At 57.3% G+C, this 17,816-nt stretch overlaps 1 protein-coding gene across 4 annotated transcripts; it reads left to right on the top strand.

Annotated features, from left to right (window-relative positions):
* Window positions 1-550: 550 nt before the first annotated feature.
* On the top strand, window positions 551-17,713 carry CARMIL3 (capping protein regulator and myosin 1 linker 3). Of its 4 annotated transcripts, none has more exons than XM_036238798.1 (40): window positions 551-733; window positions 2,240-2,334; window positions 2,650-2,700; window positions 2,798-2,857; window positions 2,944-3,059; window positions 3,273-3,370; window positions 3,621-3,691; window positions 3,793-3,866; window positions 4,104-4,179; window positions 4,273-4,361; window positions 4,827-4,921; window positions 5,151-5,237; window positions 5,447-5,556; window positions 5,695-5,772; window positions 6,321-6,397; window positions 6,478-6,582; window positions 6,678-6,747; window positions 7,216-7,297; window positions 7,423-7,519; window positions 7,666-7,720; window positions 7,798-7,970; window positions 8,210-8,278; window positions 8,489-8,582; window positions 8,668-8,766; window positions 9,198-9,326; window positions 9,501-9,614; window positions 10,032-10,207; window positions 10,938-11,025; window positions 11,162-11,299; window positions 11,573-11,636; window positions 11,756-11,964; window positions 12,353-12,453; window positions 13,086-13,401; window positions 13,737-13,865; window positions 14,496-14,562; window positions 14,666-14,755; window positions 16,276-16,394; window positions 16,475-16,655; window positions 16,817-16,938; window positions 17,051-17,713. In XM_036238798.1, exons 1-40 carry the CDS (start codon window positions 694-696, stop codon window positions 17,210-17,212), a joined length of 4,266 nt encoding a protein of 1,421 aa, XP_036094691.1. In that variant the 5' UTR covers window positions 551-693; the 3' UTR covers window positions 17,213-17,713. The 4 variants fall into 4 exon arrangements, with proteins under 4 accessions (XP_036094691.1, XP_015975979.2, XP_036094693.1 ...); XM_016120493.2 differs by having other exon boundaries at window positions 16,817-16,927; window positions 17,054-17,201; XM_036238800.1 differs by having other exon boundaries at window positions 609-733; window positions 14,445-14,562; window positions 16,817-16,927; window positions 17,054-17,201.
* The last annotated feature ends 103 nt before the right edge of the window (window positions 17,714-17,816 follow it).

Below are 17,816 nucleotides of genomic sequence, written 5' to 3'. Positions count from 1 at the left end.
GTCTTCAGGACCTAAGCGTGATGCTCTGGGTTGGAGGTGTCTGCAGAGCTGCCAGCTGGGAAGAGATGTCAGGGAACTCCCAGGTGCTACATCCGCAGGGATGATGCCAAGGACGCCCCAGGGAGCAAGTCTAGGAGAGCAAGAAAGTTAGGACAGACTCTCCCAGATTTGGCTAAGTCCTCTCCTGGCATCGCTTTAGGCCCCAAGTGCCCTCGCGGATCAGCGAGGACAAGCTGGACCGGCCTGAACAGATGGGGAAAAAGGGAGGGGCCTTGCAAGGATGGCCCAAGGTACCCAAGCCCACAAACAAAAGAAATGCGTTCTGCTCATGGTGCCCGAGGAGTGTGTGGCACGCAAAGTGGGGACGCTGCCCCCTGCCCAGAGACGACCCGGGCTCCAAGCAACACGCACACGGCGTCGGAAGGAGGGGTGGAAGCGAGCGCGCGCGGGGTCTCACGCGGCCCGGAGGCGCGGCGCGCATGCTCAGTCCGGCACCTCTCCGGGTGGGGAGGGAGACCCGGCACTCGGGGGCGGGGGGAGGAGCGCTCGCGCAGCCGCCCCTGACGAGAGCGGGCTACGCGGCTGCTGCAGCGCTCAGCACCGGGGCCCAGCCGAAGCCAGGTCTAGCATGTGCCGCGGCTCCCCGGCGGCGGCGGCGGCTCCTCTGCAGCAGCGGCGGCAGCAGCAGCCGCCATGGCCAAGCCCAGCGCGGAGCTCACCCGCGAGCTGCAAGGTACGAAGCTGCGGTGGTCTCCGGGACGCCCCGTCTTGGAGCATCCCAGACCCAGTGCATTCCTCCCCGCGGCATACCCCAGCCCTAGTACCTCCCGCCCCCGCCCCCACGCATCCAGGCTGCAAGGCAGCCCCCTGCCCTTGCATCCCAGCTAGGAGCATCTCTGTCCCCGGAGCATCCTCCGCTGCCCACCTTGCCTCACCCTGTCAGGTCCTTCTTGCCCCGGAGCCGCCCGTCCCTATCTTCGGTGAAGGTGCAGTCCCCTCGCGCTCCCTGGCTGACTCTCAGCGACCCTGGCCCACCCCTCAGCTAGGCGTCCAGTTTCCCCTACGGAGAATCCCGGTTTCCCCGCCGGGCGGAGCCAGGCCCGCCCCGCCGCACGATGGGAGCTGCCCCTGGTCCTGACCGCCTCTTGGCTCCACACCCTCCCTCCTTTCGGCCCCGCCCCGGAACTAGCCCTGGAGAGGCCCCTAGCAGCCCAGCAGCGCCCAGACCAAAAGGAGCAAAGAAGAGAATCAGGGAAGAAGGCCTGGATTGGAGCTAAAAGCAAGAGCAGGGTCTCTGCAGCTACCTTCCCACAGCTCCTGACCCTGCCTACCCCCTTTTTGCTACCCCACACCCATATCTCAAGGCCTCTTCTATTTGCACGGCCCTCAGACTGGGCCCTACCAAGCCTAAGCCCCAGTACTGCCACAACCCTGACCCCCGGAATCCGGAGCACAGGCTAGCTCACAGAGAGACCAGGACACTCAAGGATACTCAGAGGCATGCTGCACGTTGGCGATTTTCCACACCTACACCTACACACACACACACACACACACACACACACACACACACACACAAGCGTAATCATGAGATGTGTGTACACACATCCTTACAGCAATCGCACCCCCACACCTCTCTCTCTTTCCCTCTTTCTCTGGGATATCTGGATGGTTCTTCCAGCAGATGGGTATGGGCTCATTTAAACACTAACTCTTTCCCACCCCATACCCACACCAGCACTTTCTGGCTCTGTGCCCCTTTCACAACTGCAAGCACAGCATACTCATTCACACTTACCCATCCCCACCACTGCCACACATGGGCTCCCTGGCATCTTCAGAAGGCACACACAGATGTAGTAAAAGGCAGACACACACACCCAGACCACTAGAATGTAGTCAAAGGGACACCCCCATGTCCCCACACTCTGACTCACTGTGTATGGGTTGATGGCTGCTGGAGTAAACGGGTTGGAAAAATCCTTCACACCCTCAGAAATGTAAGACACACCCTCCCACAGACAGTGTCACTCAGCAACTGTTCCTTCATTCAGGAACATCAAGAGCCAAAGTTTTCTCTACACCCCTTTCCTCTCTACTAGGAAGAGGACAGGTCTGTGTCCCTGTCCTTTGTCTCTGTTTCTCTCTCCTCCCATCTGCCCCTGCCCCTGGAGAGTCCTGGAGAGGTGGGGGTAGCCAGGATAAGGGGAACTCTAAGCAGGCCCGTACCCACCTGTAGACAGCATCCGGAGGTGCCTGAGCCAAGGGGCTGTGCTCCAGCAACATCGCGTGAAGCTGGAGACGAAACCCAAGAAGTTTGAAGACCGAGTGCTGGTGAGGGCACTGGGCTTGGGGGCAGGGGCAGGTATCAAAGGCAGCTGGGCTGCTGAAGGCAGAGAGACTAGAGGGCAGGGTAGACAGAAGTGGGGGAGAGCTGAGAAGACATAGCCTGGGAGAGAGGCATACTGGACTGCATAGATATCCAGGAAACTCGGGGGGGGGCGGCGCATGGGAGAGCGAGACGACCCCAGGGTAGAGGGCCCCTGCTGGCAGGGGTTGCACACAGGCTGAGGAGACTAAAGGAAGGCAGGGGGATGAAGGTCTGGGAAGCCACCATTTGCTGCTAACTTTCTTTTCCTCTCTCTGAAGGCCCTGACTTCCTGGCGCCTCCACCTCTTTCCTTTTAAAGTCCCAGCCAAGGTGAGTTGGGCTGAGGAGGGGGAGAGCACCTGGCATGCTCCCTCCCAAACCTGGCAGCCAGACCCTTACCATGAGCTGAGCATCCCCATGCCTCTAGGTGGAGAGCTCCTTCAATGTCCTGGAGATCCGGGCCTTCAACACCCTCAGTCAGAACCAGGTGAGTACCAGGGCCTGGGGCCCCACTATTGGGCCAGCAGGAGGAAAAAGTAGATATCTAAGGCCCTGCTGCTCCTTCTCCCACAGATCCTAGTGGAGACAGAGCGTGGCATGGTGAGCATGCGGCTGCCATCGGCTGAGAGTGTGGACCAGGTGACGCGACACGTGAGCTCTGCCCTCTCCAAGGTCTGCCCTGGCCCTGGGTGAGTGGCAAAGGAGAAATCTCTCAAGGGGGCTGGATAACAAAGGAGACTACTCCTTCCCTCCCTCCTTCCCTTGGACCTGAGTTCTTGAGACACTGAGGAGAAGAACGTTCATGTCCCCACTCCTGTTTTTTCCTGGGAATCCAGAAGCTGTCACATGGGAATTGAGAGCCTCTTTTCACCCTCTTTGGGATGGATTTGTTCATCTTTCAGGTGTCTGATCCGGCGTGGAAATGCGGACACCCCAGAAGGACCCCGAGACACGTCCCCCAACTCTGAGACTTCTACATCTACCACTCACAGTGTCTGCGGTGAGCAGGGGCAGACTTGAGGAAAGTGGGACCTAAACCACCCTGCTCTTTGTTCAGAGTCTTCTACGTATGGGGCCTCACTTGCCTTGAGGACTCTACAGCTCCCAGACTTCAGAGGTCCATGGTGCAGCAGCAACCCAGGACACTGGCATATAAATGACCTTGACCTTTCCTTGTCTCCAAATCCAGCCCCAAGTCCATTCCTCTCCCTCTTGCTCCTCTTGGAGTCAGCCCAACTCCTACCCCACAGGTGGCTTCTCCGAGACCTACGCTGCCCTGTGTGACTACAATGGGCTGCACTGCCGTGAGGAGGTGCAATGGGTGCGTTGGGCAGGGAACCAGTAGGTGGGCAGGTGGGATCCAGAGGGAGGGGGCAGAGGAGGAGGCAGAGAGTAGTTGTGAGCCAGATCCACCTCCCCAAGGATGTGGACACCATCTATCATGCTGAGGATAACCGGGAGTTCAATCTTTTGGATTTCAGCCACTTGGAGAGCCGGTAAGCTGATGTGGTAGAGACTCAACACCACCATTCCTGAAATCCAGCCTCACCCCAATCCTGGCCCCTCCAGGCTCTCCTTTCTAGTCCCACCCACAGCCCCAGCTCTATCTCCTCAACCCACATCACCCCACCAATGCCTTCTACCTATCCAGGCTTTCCTCTGCCCAACTACTCCATCCCTAGTCCCTTCTTTTCTGCCCCAGCAACCTGCTCACCCCTTCAATCTCCCCACAGAGACTTGGCCCTAATGGTGGCAGCCCTGGCCTACAACCAGTGGTTCACCAAACTCTACTGCAAGGACCTGCGGCTGGTAGGGACTTGGGGTGGGGGGGGGAGGCGATGGGAGGGGGAAAGAGCAGTGCTCTCTCTGGCTCCTGATCGTAGTTACCCCCTCTGTCCTCAGGGCTCTGAAGTGCTAGAACAGGTGCTACACACCCTGAGCAAGTCAGGGAGTCTTGAAGAGCTGGTGCTGGACAATGCTGGACTTAAGACGTGAGTCCAGCCTCCTCCTTAGGCAGTGGTGCCCCCTCGATATAGTCTCAGGGCCCCAGAACCTCAGAGCATGATACAGGCCTCTGAATTATCTCATCTAGCTCCTCATTTACAGAAGAGGAGACAGAGGCTCAAAGAGGACAGAAAGCAAGTCAGTGGTCAAGCTGGGACTCAGTGCTAAGCTCCTGACCCCCAGCTCCATGACCTTCCCCAGCATGCCCCACCCTTCTTCTATCAACTACTGAGAAGGGCAGGCTGCTCTAGTCTCAAGCACCTGAAGCTAGACTTTGTCTTAATGTGACTTCTCAGGTACTCCAGAGTGGTGACAAGTTCCATGGTAGACCCTAAGCCACTCCCCACCAGTGGGGGCCTCTTACCTTTGCAGCCACAGCCAGGCAGGCAGGTAGAGGAGGCGGGGAAGCCCAGGGGCTGGGACAAACAAATCCTTCCTCTCCTTACCTGAAGGGATTTTGTCCAGAAGCTGGCTGGGGTATTTGGGGAGAATGGGAGCTGTGTGCTGCATGCCCTCACACTGTCTCACAACTCCATCGAGGACAAGGGTGAGCCACAGCCCAGAATCCCACCCCTATCACATTGCAGACTGCTGTCCTAGCCCAGAGCCCAACCTGGGTTTGAACCAGAGCTCTCACACGCGATACCAGCCCCTGCCCCAATACCACCATCCTTGACCGCAGGCCCGGACCCCACTGGAGCCCCTACTCTGACTTTGCAATACCTGTTGCCACTGCCCATCCTCTCACTGGGCCCATTTCTCTCCCCACTCCCCAGGTTTTCTCAGTCTGAGCCAGCAACTCCTCTGCTTCCCCACTGGCCTCACCAAACTGTGCCTGGCCAAGACTGCCATTTCCCCTCGAGGTATTTGCACTGATACCCCTGACCTTTGACCTCTGAGCCTCCCAGCACTGCCTGGGGTGTTGAGCCCCAGAGGTGTACCCACCCACTTGCACAGCATCCCCGGGATCAAGGAAAGGAAAGGAGCCACATTTCGGGAGCGGAGAAGTGTTGTATGCCGGGGGAGGAGGTGGGGATGGAGGCCAACCTAGCCCAGTACCCACTGTGCTCAGGGCTCCAGGCGCTGGGCCAGACCTTCGGGGCCAACCCCGCCTTTGCCAGCTCCCTTCGATACCTGGACCTGAGCAAGAACCCTGGGCTGCTTGCCACAGACGAGTCCAACGTGAGTCCATAAAATGTAGCCTCAAGCCCCTGCAGAAGTATGCTCAGGCTTCAGAGCCTGGGATCTCTGCTCTGTAGCCCAGGGTTGGTGGGGCTCTATCACCCCTTCCCCTACAGCTCCTCCGTTCTTCCTTCCCAGGCCCTCTACAGTTTCCTGGCCCAGCCCAATGCTCTCGTGCACCTGGACCTGGCGGGGACTGACTGTGCCATTGACTCGGTGAGGGGTTGGTGATGAGGCGCCAGCAGTGTGGGTCTTTGCCTCACTCCCCTCCTTGAGTATGCGGGTGGGCAGGCTTGTCAGGATGACTTCAGCCAGGTTCAGCTGAATTATAAAGCAGCACCCACAGCCGACACCTGTGTGGCACTTTTTCTCGGTCGTAGCCCAAGGTCATACTGTCTGTGCCTAAGAGCCACCCCTCGCTCCATTCTCCAGCTGGGCGTCCTCGTTCAGAGCTAAGTCCACCAGGAGGAAAAGGTGCTTTCCTTAAGTTGAACAAGGCACCTCATGAGTGTGGTGACTGACCGTGGTCTGACACCTCCACTGTCTTTGAACCTCTCCACCATCCCTGGGAACAGTAGACTCACTTTCCACAGAGGGGAAACTGAGGCATTAAGAGGCAAAGTGGGCATCCGCAGCGGGGCTCACACTGCCTGACTGCAGAGAGTAAAGATCCAGGACCTTGATGGGGAGAGAAGAGGAGTCCTCACCCACCCCTCCCAGCACCCTTTCCAGACATCATGAGACCCACATGTCTCTCCCCACAGCTCCTGGGTGCCCTGCTCCATGGCTGCTGCTCCCACCTAACCTACCTCAACCTGGCACGCAACAGCTGCTCCCACAGGTGGGAGCACAAGGGGTACGGGAAGGGATGGGGAGGGTGGTGGCTGTCCCGCTCCCTTGCTGACCCAGGGATCTCCGCAGGAAGGGCCGGGAGGCCCCACCGGCCTTCAAGCAGTTCTTCAGCAGCACCTACACACTGAACCACATCAGCCTGTCGGCCACAAAGCTGCCCCTGGAGGCCCTCAGGTCGGGTGGGTGCAGGGTTGGGGGAGCGTCTAAGGGGAAACCATAAGAGAGGGGGCTGAGGGGTAAAAGTGGGCCTGCTGACCTTCCTCCCACAGGGCACTGCTCCAGGGCCTCTCCCTCAATAGTCACCTCAGTGATCTGCACCTTGACCTCAGCAGCTGTGAGGTAAGCCCCCAGTCCTCCTCCCCTTCTACCTGTCCCCCACTGTTCATTCCTCTGACCTAAGTCCAACCCTAGCAACCTCTTGCCTCTGCACTACTCCTCTGTGACCCCTGCAACCTGACCACACCTCCAATTTCTCCTCTGAGTCTGTGATCTGCATTCCTTTTTCCAGAGGTCATTTTCAGTCTCCAGTATCTCTTCCATAAAGCTCCGGGGTGGGAAATACCAGGCTTTCCCACCAGAGGGCAGGAGAAAGCTATCTCCAGAGCAACAGTCTAGAGACTTTTCTGACTCAAAGAGGGAAGAGAGCCCTAGGGGGGGATCTGGTGTGGAGAAGGCCTCCTGCTTTACACCCCAGACCTGATATGACCTTGAGTCCTGGCATGACTACTGTGGTCTCTAAGCATCAAAGGTGCCCTACCTCCCACCCCTACCCTGCTTCCCTGCCCTATCCCCACCTTGTACCTATAGCTCCGCTCAGCAGGAGCCCAGGTTTTGCAGGAGCAGCTGGGGGCTGTCACCTGTGTAGGCAGCCTGGATCTGTCAGATAATGGTGAGTAGGGGTGCTTTTCTTCCTGGGAGCAGGTGGGAACGGGGCCTGGAGCGTGGGGGATAAACTATAAGGAGACTCCTGTAAGCCTCAGGACTCAAGCCAGGCCTCTCCTATCTACTGGCCAGGGTTCGACTCAGACCTCCTGACACTGGTTCCAGCACTTGGCAAGAACAAGTCCCTCAAGCACCTGTTCCTGGGCAAGAACTTCAATGTCAAGGCCAAGTGAGGCCCCTCCCCATACCACAGACCCTCACTCTGTCATCCACCTATCCTTCGCCTTACTGTATTACCTCTGGCCCCCTCCCTGCTCCCTCAATAGTGTGACCTCAACCCCCTCCCCTCCTACACTGAACCCTGACTCCCCGCAGGACCCTGGAGGAGATCCTGCACAAGCTGGTGCAGCTGATCCAGGAAGAGGACTGTGTAAGTGACTGGGCCCGGGAGGGGACCTGCAATGGTGGGGGTCACGGGGACTGGGCCCAACCGCCACTTGCCCACAGTCCTTGCAGTCACTGTCAGTGGCAGACTCCCGGCTGAAGCTGCGTACCAGCATCCTCATCAATGCCCTGGGCAGCAACACCTGCCTGGCTAAGGTGGATCTGAGCGGTAACGGCATGGAGGACATCGGGGCCAAGATGCTGTCTAAAGCCCTGCAAATCAACTCCTCCCTCAGGTGAGCTCCCACTTGTACCCTCCGAACTGGAGCCCTAGCCCTGCCCCTGCCACACACATACACACATGTCCTTCCTCCCTGCTTGCCTCACTCTGTACCCCAGCTTCCAGAAGACCCTCAGTCCCAGAACCATCTCTGAGTCACCCAGGAAAGGAGGGAGGGCTCCAGAATGGGGGCTGTATCCTACCCGCTAACAGGGAATCAGGAGAGTTAACAAGCTATGCTCACCCTCTGCACAGAACTATCCTATGGGATCGAAACAATACATCTGCCCTGGGCTTTCTGGACATTGCAAGGGCCCTGGAGAGGTGAGTGGACCAGGGCCTGCCCTGACCCAAGCCCCAAGCTTCCCTGTGCCTGGACCAGGCCTGAACTACTCCAGCCCACTTGACCTATTTGCACAGAAATGTTGGAAGAGCCATGGACTAGGAAGCAGTCAGCAAGGGGTGGATTTTGGGGAGCAGAGGCCTCTCTTCCTTACCTCTTTCCCCACCCAGCTGTGCTACTATGTCCCACAGCAACCACACGCTGCGCTTCATGTCTTTCCCCGTGAGTGACATCTCCCAAGCCTACCGCAGCGCCCCCGAGCGTACTGAAGACGTCTGGCAGAAGGTGGCAGTCTAAGGGGTGGAATAGCAAAGGGCAGGGGCCAGCTCACATCCCCAGATCCTGACCCCACCCACCCCATTATCTCTAGATCCAGTGGTGCTTGGTGAGGAACAACCACTCCCAGACGTGCCCCCAGGAGCAGGCCTTCAGGCTGCAGCAGGGCCTGGTGACCAGCAGCGCCGAGCAAGTAAACATTTCCCTTTGGGACATACGGGGCATGCATGGGGCATGCAAGGCACAGGTGTGATGTGACAGCGTGCACGCACAGGGGCAGGGCATGAAAGAGGCAAGATATGGTGCCCGTAACTGGTCTCTCCGTGTGGAAGAGCAGGAAGACAGGACATTCAGAATAGGATCCCCAAACATGATGGAACCCGTGGGCAAACAGCAGGGACCCCTGGACAAGGGGTGCACAGCACTGGGAGAGCTCCACTGGGCATTCAAGAAGGACTTTCCCAGAAGAAGTGAGAATAGGCCATCCAGAAACATCACTGCCGCCCCTGTCAGTGCCGGCACCAATCACGCTGCCCAAGGAGACCCAGAAATGGGGCACCTGGGGTCCCACCTGGGAAGATGGGGTATAGGGCCCCCCTGACACTCCTGCTGTCTGTGCTCTAGATGCTGCAGCGGCTGTGCGGACGAGTGCAGGAAGAGGTTCGGGCCCTGAGGCTGTGCCCCCTAGAGCCCGTGCAGGATGAGCTGCTCTATGCTCGGGACCTCATCAAGGATGCCAAGAACTCCAGGGCGGTGAGCCCTCCATAGCCCTACCCTTCCCTGACAGTCCATCACCAGGAGGGCCAGCCATGCTAACCCAGGAGTGTCCTTACCCTGTCCCGTTCATCTGCCCTCCTAGGGCAGGGCACCCAGAAACCTAATAAGGCCTGATTCTAGCCTTCTGATCATAACTACTTCATTCCACAGCTGTTTCCCAGCCTCTATGAGCTGGGCCACGTACTCGCCAATGATGGGCCTGTGCGGCAGAGGCTGGAGTCAGTAGCCAGCGAGGTGTCCAAGGCTGTGGATAAGGAGCTGCAGGCAAGTCCTGGGGAGGGAGCCCAGTGTTGACCCAGGCCTGAAGCTGAGGGCTGAGCTCAACACGAGAGATTACTGGGGGCAAGAAGGAACTGCAGAGTTGAGACCACCCACATTCCCACTATGCCAAGACATTGCCAGAACACCTCACTTGGATTTTCTCTACAAGTTTCAACCTTGGCGCCTGAACACTGACCTCCCCCCACTGGGCTCTGACCCTCGGTCTGACTCTCCCTGTCTATATGGTAGAATGGAAGTCTGAGTGTCTGAGGCTCTGCTGCTAACCTGCTCTGTGACCTTGGCAGCTCCCTCAGTCTCACCATGGTGGGGTGGAGGGGATAGACAGGCTAGACTCTCTTGGCTGGTGCCAGCCCTGACCCTGCCCTCCTTGGGACTCTGGCCTCCCTTTTTTCATACTAGGTGATCCTGGAGTCCATGGTCAGCCTAACGCAGGAGTTATGCCCCGTGGCCATGCGGGTGGCCGAGGGGCACAACAAGATGCTGAGCAATGTGGCTGAGCGTGTCACTGTGCCCCGGAACTTCATCCGCGGGGCGCTGCTGGAACAGGCGGGGCAGGACATTCAGAACAAGCTGGAGTGAGAGGCTGGATGGGGCTTGGGCAGGGCTGGATTTGGCCCAGAACACTTAGGGACTTGGGGCCCAGCTCTCGCAATGAATAATGAATGGCACAATCTCCATTATAAGAGATAAATCTTTAACCAACTGTAATCAGGTTTGGACTGGTCTTTGCCCTAGATATCTAAGTGCTGAGCTAGGGTTTAGGAGCCAGGCAGTGCACGCACAGTGTGCACACACACATAGCCACACAGATGCGCCTAGAAACAAAGCACGGCCCCTCGGAGGCATAGTCAAAGAATATTGATGCTATTAGAGTGCATGGACTATCCTTGCTCTCCCCCCAGTTTTCACCCCTAGAGCTCTTTCATTCTGGGTCCGAGTGCCACCACTCACCAAAGCGAAGAAAAATTATTCAAAAGAGCTGGTTTCTGATCTTACAGCAGAAACCGGCGGAGCTCACTCAGCACCCCAATTGATCTAGCTCTGTTCCAACAGAGCTCCAGGGGCCTGACACCAAGCCCCCTTGCTCTTCTTCATTCAATCATCTTCGCCCACCCTCTCAATCCACACACACCTAGGCTCAGAGTCTGTGGGTGGGACTGGATATGCCTTTATGGAGACACAGCACCTTAGGGCCTCCTTGTACAGCCAGGCTAGCTGGCCCTCTCCCTCAGGCACCCAGGGAAGGGCAAGGCTGAGGCTCAGGGCCGGGGACGGATGGCTAAGGAGCCCCACCTGTGCCCACAGTGAAGTGAAGCTCTCAGTTGTCACCTACTTGACCAACTCCATAGTGGACGAGATCCTGCAGGAGCTATACCACTCCCACAAGAGCCTGGTAAGTCTTTTGGACGCTGGCCAGGCTCAGGCATGCCCTGTACTTTACCCCATCTCCTCCGGCCCTCTCCCCTCCCTCAAGGCCTTGGGAGGTGGGCAGCTTCCTTGGGATCCTGTTCACAGCCGTCCTTCCCCAGGCGCGGCACCTGGCCCAGCTAAGAACACTATCAGATCCACCAGGGGGGCTGGGCCAAGGGCAGGATCTGACCTCCCGGGGCCGAGGCCGTAACCATGACCATGAGGAGACCACAGATGATGAACTTGGGACCAACATCGTGAGCATCCCCACTACCAATCCCCTCCCTAACCTAAGTCCTGCCCCTGAACTTGGAAAACACTGTCCCTTTCATTTCTCTGGACTCTACTCTCCCCTTGCTGGGCCTGGCCTCATTCCCCAGCCCCAGCCAGCCCAACCTCTTCCCTTTGCCCAATGCCCCAACCATCTGAGGAGAAGGAGACTCTAAAGAGAAGGCTTTATGAGGAACAGAGGCTCCAGGTGAGGCTCCTGGGACTTGCAGCCTGGCCCCACCATTCATCTGTTTCTGCAGGACACCATGGCCATCAAAAAGCAGAAACGCTGCCGGAAGATCCGGCCAGTGTCTGCCTTCATTAGTGAGTCCCCAGCTCCCATTCTAACGGCTCTGTTTCCCTTTCTTTTTTTTTTCTCATCTCACCAGCCTGCTTTTTCCCTGCCCCTCCTGCTAATCCCTCTAACACTGCTGTTCCCACAGGTGGGAGCCCTCAGGACATGGAAAGCCAGCTGGGGAGCTTGGGGGTCCCCCCTGGCTGGTTCTCAGGACTCGGGAACAGTCAGCCCACAGCTAGTGGCTCCTGGGAAGGTCTAGCTGAGCTTCCCACTCATGGCTATAAACTAAGGCATCAAACACAAGGCAGGCCCCGGCCCCCCCGGACCACCCCTCCAGGCCCTGGTCGGCCCAGTGTGAGTCTCCAAAGCCTTGTGGAAGTACCAACTTCACTTAGCAATGCCAGAGCCAGGGGTTGTAACTTTAGGACCCAAATGTCAGAGGCACCGGCCTTGGGAGATGTGGCAGAGGCCCATGCCAGCCACCGAAAGTGGAGGGACTATCCACTTGGGGCGGGAGCTAGACCTTGCCAAGGAAAGATCTGTCTGCCAGACAGTGGCAGTCCTTGTTGTGGTAAAGGATAGAGCCAAGAACCAAGCTTAGGAAATGCCCAGGTGGACTGAAGTCTAAATTCCCGTGGGGCCGAGGAAGGCCAGTCCAAGGCCAAAGGGGAAAGTCCTGAGAGGATGGGAGGGTGGCTTCCTGGCCCAGATGAAATACCCTATAGGACTTTCCTCCCAACAGGTGCCAGTACCTGGCACACGTCAGGAGAATGGGATGGCCACCCGCCTGGATGAGGGACTGGAGGACTTTTTCAGCCGAAGGGTCATGGACGAAAGTTCCAGGTGTGGCACCTGGACACACTCCCATTTTCAGCCGGTCCAGAGGGCTCCTGTGTTCGCCTAGCTTCCGTGGAGGCTGCTCCAGTGACAGCGCCCAGAGCCAATCTCCCTGGGACATTTACTCCACGTTCTTGTCCTTCCCCACCCAGTCCTTATCTCCCATGCTTTCTTAATTTCCTCAGGACAGCTAGCTGAAAAGGATGAGGCTATCACAGTGGGGTGTTGGGGACGGGCAGTGGGGGTGAGGGGGCAGGGAGTGGCGGCAGTCCCTGGGTCGGGCTGATAGTTAAGGTAAGAGCCCTGGAGGGCATGTTCTTGGCCACAGTCCTGTACTCAAGGAACTGGGTCACTTGGAGAAGCTGAGAGAAGCAGAGGGTGGAAGGGGTGCCTGGGCGGAGGAAAGAGCTGATCTGCTGGAGGTTTATGACGTGGAAGGTGAGGACACCATCTTCTCTGAGAACTAAGTGGAAACAGTTACAGAGCAGCGGGAGAGACTGGATGAGAGACAAAAGTGGGAGGTTTATGAGACCCAAGGCTAGACTAACACCAGCACCATCCTGGGCCCTGAGAGACCTCTGCATCTGGCATTTGCATCTCCCCACGGCTTGTCACTAACTCACCCTGCCCCTGCCCAGCTACCCACGGACTCTTCGGACCCTGCGGCCAGGCCTCTCAGAGCCGCCGCTGCCTCCACTCCAGAAGAAGAGGCGCCGAGGCCTATTTCACTTTCGCCGGCCCCGGAGCTTCAAGGGGGACAGGGGGCCAGGGTCCCCCACCACGGGGCTCCTCCTCCCTCCACCCCCGCCCCCACCCCCAACTCAGGAGAGTCCCCCCAGCCCAGACCCCCCCAGCCACGGCAACAACTCTTCCCCCTGCTGGAGCCCAGAGGAGGAGAGTGGCCTCCTCCCTGGATTTGGGGGGGCCCGAGGGCCTTCCTTCCGCAGGAAGATGGTAAGTGAGTCAGAGGTGCTGTGTCCTTCCTGTTTGCTGTCCCACGCATAGCCCACCTGCCCATCTTACCCCGGGCAGTTAATGGAAGAATGCTAGGACGCAGGACTCGAGTCAACCCAACTCCCTGCTCCTTGATACTGAACTGGGTCTGACCCCCCAGAGCATGCTGGGAGTGCTGCATGCATAGGAGGCAGTAGAAGGACTGCTCAGAGTGTCAGGGCAGGGCTTCCCTCTGCCTGGGGACTCAGAGGGGCAGGCGCCCTCCCCCACTCCTTGTTGCCTCTGGAGCCCCTTCTCCCTCAGGAACCTCTTGTAAACCTGAGACCTTGTTTCAGGGCCCTGAGGAGTCAGAGCCAGGGGATGGGGGCCAGACCCCTGGAATGGCACAACAGCCAAGGGTCCATGGCGTTGCCCTTCCTGGGTTGGGAAGAGCCAAGGGTTGGAGCTTCGATGGGAAACAAGAGGTGAGGGGACCCCAAGGCTGTGAACTGAGAGTCCTGCGGGTCCCTGTCTACCACCCTCCCCCTCCCCCACCCTGTCTGCGGTGAGTCAGTGGAGAGAGTGATGCTTTGACTTTAGAAGCATTAGCTGCAGCTCTGCCTGTACTAGACAGTTACCGTGGAATCCTAGAAGGGTCAGTTAATATCCTGGAGCCTCTACTTGTAAAATGAGCGGTCATAAAAATATTTACCTCCAGCACTCTGTTTACCAAATTTTGGTGACTTAATTACCACCCTTAAGATTAATTCTTACCTTTTCCACATACTACCTATGTTATTATTTACATAAAGTTTTAATTTAAATTGGCTCACTTTGTTAACTTAGTCTGGACATGTGCATTATCATCTTTAAAACCACAGTCATGTTTTCTTCTATTACACATAAAACAAATATGTAAATATTAAAAATAACAGCATTTTCATTCAAGTAAGCCATTTCGTATGCCCCTAGGGTGGTATGGGTGCCACTCTGGGAAAAACAGTTCAAGTTTCTAGGGACTAATGCCATGAAATGCTAGAACCAAAGTTTCTTGCTCACTGCAGCCCCCACTTGGAGGGGACCTTTCTGATGACCTGACTCAGCTGTCCTTTCAGGGCACAGGCCCAGACCTGGAGGGCAGCGTCCAGGCTTGGCAGAAACGGCGCTCTTCAGATGATGCAGGTGAGAATAGCTGCCCTCTTTTCCTTCCTTTGACCCCTCTCTCAGGCCCCTCTTAATTTGCTTTTCCCCTGTCCCCCTTTCCTACCTGCCCCCTCCACACCAGGGCCTGGAGCCTGGAAGCCCCCACCGCTGCCCCAAAGCACCAAGCCAAGCTTCAGCGCCATGCGCCGTGCAGAGGCCAAATGGCACTTAGGTACGGAATGCCTCTTCAGGGGCAGCAGCACTGAAGGTGCAGGGTGTGTCCACAGAAACAGAAGCCATAGCCCCATATCGGGGGAATTTATGACCAAGATGGGGCAGTGAGGAGTCAATAGAGTGAAAATGTTTAAGGATATTTACAAAGCTCCATTCGAAAGAGGCAAACAACCCAGTCCAAAGAAAGGCCCTACAAAACAGAAGTGGCTTTACCAGGACTGACAGACAAGAACAACACTTTGTGGGTGATTCTGGGGAATTCTCTAGGGCAGGGGCCGCTTCTGGTCACTGTCAGAGGAGTGACATCCTCTATAGAGAAGGCTTATCTCTGCACCTCAGCTGGGAAGAGAGTGTCAAGTACCAACGATGCCAGGTCCCCCTCAAACCTTCCAGTCCCCTTCAAAAATAGTTCACCAAGGCAACCACAGTTCACGCAGAAAGGTGTCACAAGGAAGGGGCAAGATTCCTTGGAGGTCAGAAACCGTGGGTGTTATTCTTGGCTCAGCCACCACCAACAGTGTTGACGTTATACAAGTCATTTACTTTTTGGCTTTGTAACTCTGAAGGAATAAAGGGGAGGGGGTCATAGTATGACCCTTATCTTCTGCTGGGTTCAGAGCACCTTTCATTTAGGGAGCTTCTAAAGGAAAACTGGTCAGCTCCACATCAGCTAAGTTCCCACAGGCCTGGAATATGACCCTCTAACAAAAACAACATGGCCAAATCTCTGCGTAGATGTAGATACTCCATCCCCTTCCTCCTCTAACACACCAAGGCTAAGGCACAAGGGTGTGGTGCAGAGCCAGGCTGGCCCTTGGCTTGGCAAGGCCTGTGCTCCTACCCATCCTCCAATGCCAAGCCAGCAGTGGGGGCATCTTTGCTGCTTATCCCATCCCCACATAAACTAGTTAAACACCCAAAGCAGGGCTCCAGCTTTCATTTAGGAGACCACAAGAGTCGATGCTCCACTAAGCACACACCCATTACCAGCATGCTTCAGGTCTCTCTCACTCACCGCTCATACCCCACAGATACACAGACAATACCTTCCAGGTGATATAACCTCAGGCTCAGGTTGCATAAAGCCACAGGGGGTGGGGTGAAGATGCTTCTCCTTGAGACTCACACGTGAATCAGACTGGCAGACAAAGTTCTGGGAATGCCAGGCTGCAGCCTTGGCAGGGCCCCGGAGCACTGCAGCCCAAAATTGGCAGCCCTGCCTGTGGACCCAGACAGCCCAAAGGCTCTGGCTCCACCCCAGCAAGAAAGGGCTCTGCTCTTCTAGTGGGACAGTCAGACCAGAGCTCCCTCCAGCGGTGACAAGCTCAGGATGATCCTGGGGACCAAGGGCTAAGGAAATACGAGAGCAGATGGGGACATCTGAAGCAGAGGCATAGGCGGTGCAAATGGACTTGGAGGGGAAAGTCCTGGCATCCGGGACTTCTTAGAGATAGGGGACAGGGAGGGCTATGCAAGAATGCCTTTTCCTGCAGTTTCTCCTCTCTTCCCATCCCCCAGCTGAGGAGAGTGCCCCCAACCACAGCTGCCAGAGCCCCAGCCCAGCCTCCCAAGATGGAGAAGAGGAGAAAGAGGGGGACCTATTCCCAGAGAGGACGGTTCCCACTAGGAATGCCAAGGTGAGGGCTGGCAAAGCAGATGGGGAAGGCACTTTGATGAGGTAAAAGGATTAATTGACCCAGTAACCTCCTTCTGCCAGCTGCAGGATCCTCCTTTAGCTCCACGGCCCCCCAAGCCGGTGGCTGTGCCCAGGGGCCGCCGCCCCACCCAAGAGCCAGGGGGCAGGGAGGATACCGAAGCTGGGGGTGCAGCCCCAGGAATGAACAAACCCCGGCTGAGACTGGGCTCACAGCAGGACCAAGAAGAGCCTGAGATCCAAGGTCTGCCACCTGGCTGGGGAGGGGGCGGGGTTGGGATGCCTCTGGTAGCCTGCTGCCTACCCTATGTCCCCATCCTAGGCATGAAATGAGTCACAGCCCCGATGAGCACCTAGCCTGTGAGCCCCGCTCATGTGCCAGGCCTGCTTTGACTGTCATTTCAGGGCCCCCGGATTCAGGCCGTCGAACTGCCCCCCTGAAGCCCAAGAGGACACGGCGGGCGCAGTCTTGTGACAAGCTGGAACCTGATAGAAGATGGCCGCCTGATCCCACAGGTGCTAGTGGGGTGGGTGAGAGAGCAGTCCCCCTTCCCATCCAACTGTCCGTCATGGTACACCCCACACTGGGCGGCTGGCTCTCCCTGCTCTGGAAACAGTGCTCCCTGGATTTGTACCCAGCAGGAACCAGTGAGCCAGGAACAGACTGACGGCAGCTGCAGCGCCCTTCCCAGCACTCCTCTCGACATGTGCCTCAGAAGGACCGGCCCCTACCCAACCCCACACCTCCAGGCCCCTCTGCCAGCCCATCCCACAGGGGCAGGATGGCAGGATGAGGCATAGGGATGGGAAGGGAGGGAGCAACCTGGAGAGCGGGAGGTGCTCAATGCCTCCCTCCCTCAGCAGGGAGCTTCGGGGTGGAGGTTGTTTCCCTCCCAGGAGGGCGGATCTATTCCTCAATCCCCAGGGGGCTCTCTCCCCACTTGTATAGAATAAAAAAACAAAATCACTGCCTGCCTGGAGCCTTTGCTGTCTTCCCCATTCACTAACCCCACCCTCCACCATCTGTTCCCCTTCAGTGCTTGTCCCCAGTAGGGAAAACTGAGGAACACCTCGCAGGGTTGAGGCTGGGGCTCTGAGCAGAGAGGGAAGGACCAAAGAACTGGTGGTCGGCAAGGAAGGACTGAGAAGTCCTCAAGCTAGGGTGGGTGTCATGTGCAGGATCTAGGCTGAGCTGATGGGCAAAGGAACCAAATGGCAGAAACCAACACCAGTGTGTGTCCAGCTTTGGTGTGGTGTACCAGGAGGAGACTGGGGAGCAGCATGCGCTGTGTGTGTGTGTGTGTGTGTGTGTGTGTGTGTGTGTGTGTGTGTGTGTGTGAGAGAGAGAGAGAGTGTGTGTGTGTATCTACAGGCAGACTCACTAATGGTGGAATTAAATGGTGTG

This window comes from Rousettus aegyptiacus, unplaced genomic scaffold, assembly GCF_014176215.1.
Source record: "Rousettus aegyptiacus isolate mRouAeg1 unplaced genomic scaffold, mRouAeg1.p scaffold_m13_p_3, whole genome shotgun sequence".
NCBI classification, from domain to species: Eukaryota; Metazoa; Chordata; class Mammalia; order Chiroptera; family Pteropodidae; genus Rousettus; species Rousettus aegyptiacus.
This window is presented reverse-complemented; position numbering and strand designations above follow the sequence as displayed.

Coding starts and splice junctions, on each gene's coding strand:
- CARMIL3 (XM_036238798.1), top strand. CDS start 694: ATGGCCAAGCCCAGCGCGGAGCTCACCCGCGAGCTGCAAG. Junction 5,557..5,694: donor TTGCCACAGACGAGTCCAAC/GTGAGTCCATAA, acceptor CTTCCTTCCCAG/GCCCTCTACAGTTTCCTGGC. Junction 12,454..13,085: donor GTCATGGACGAAAGTTCCAG/GTGTGGCACCTG, acceptor GCCCCTGCCCAG/CTACCCACGGACTCTTCGGA.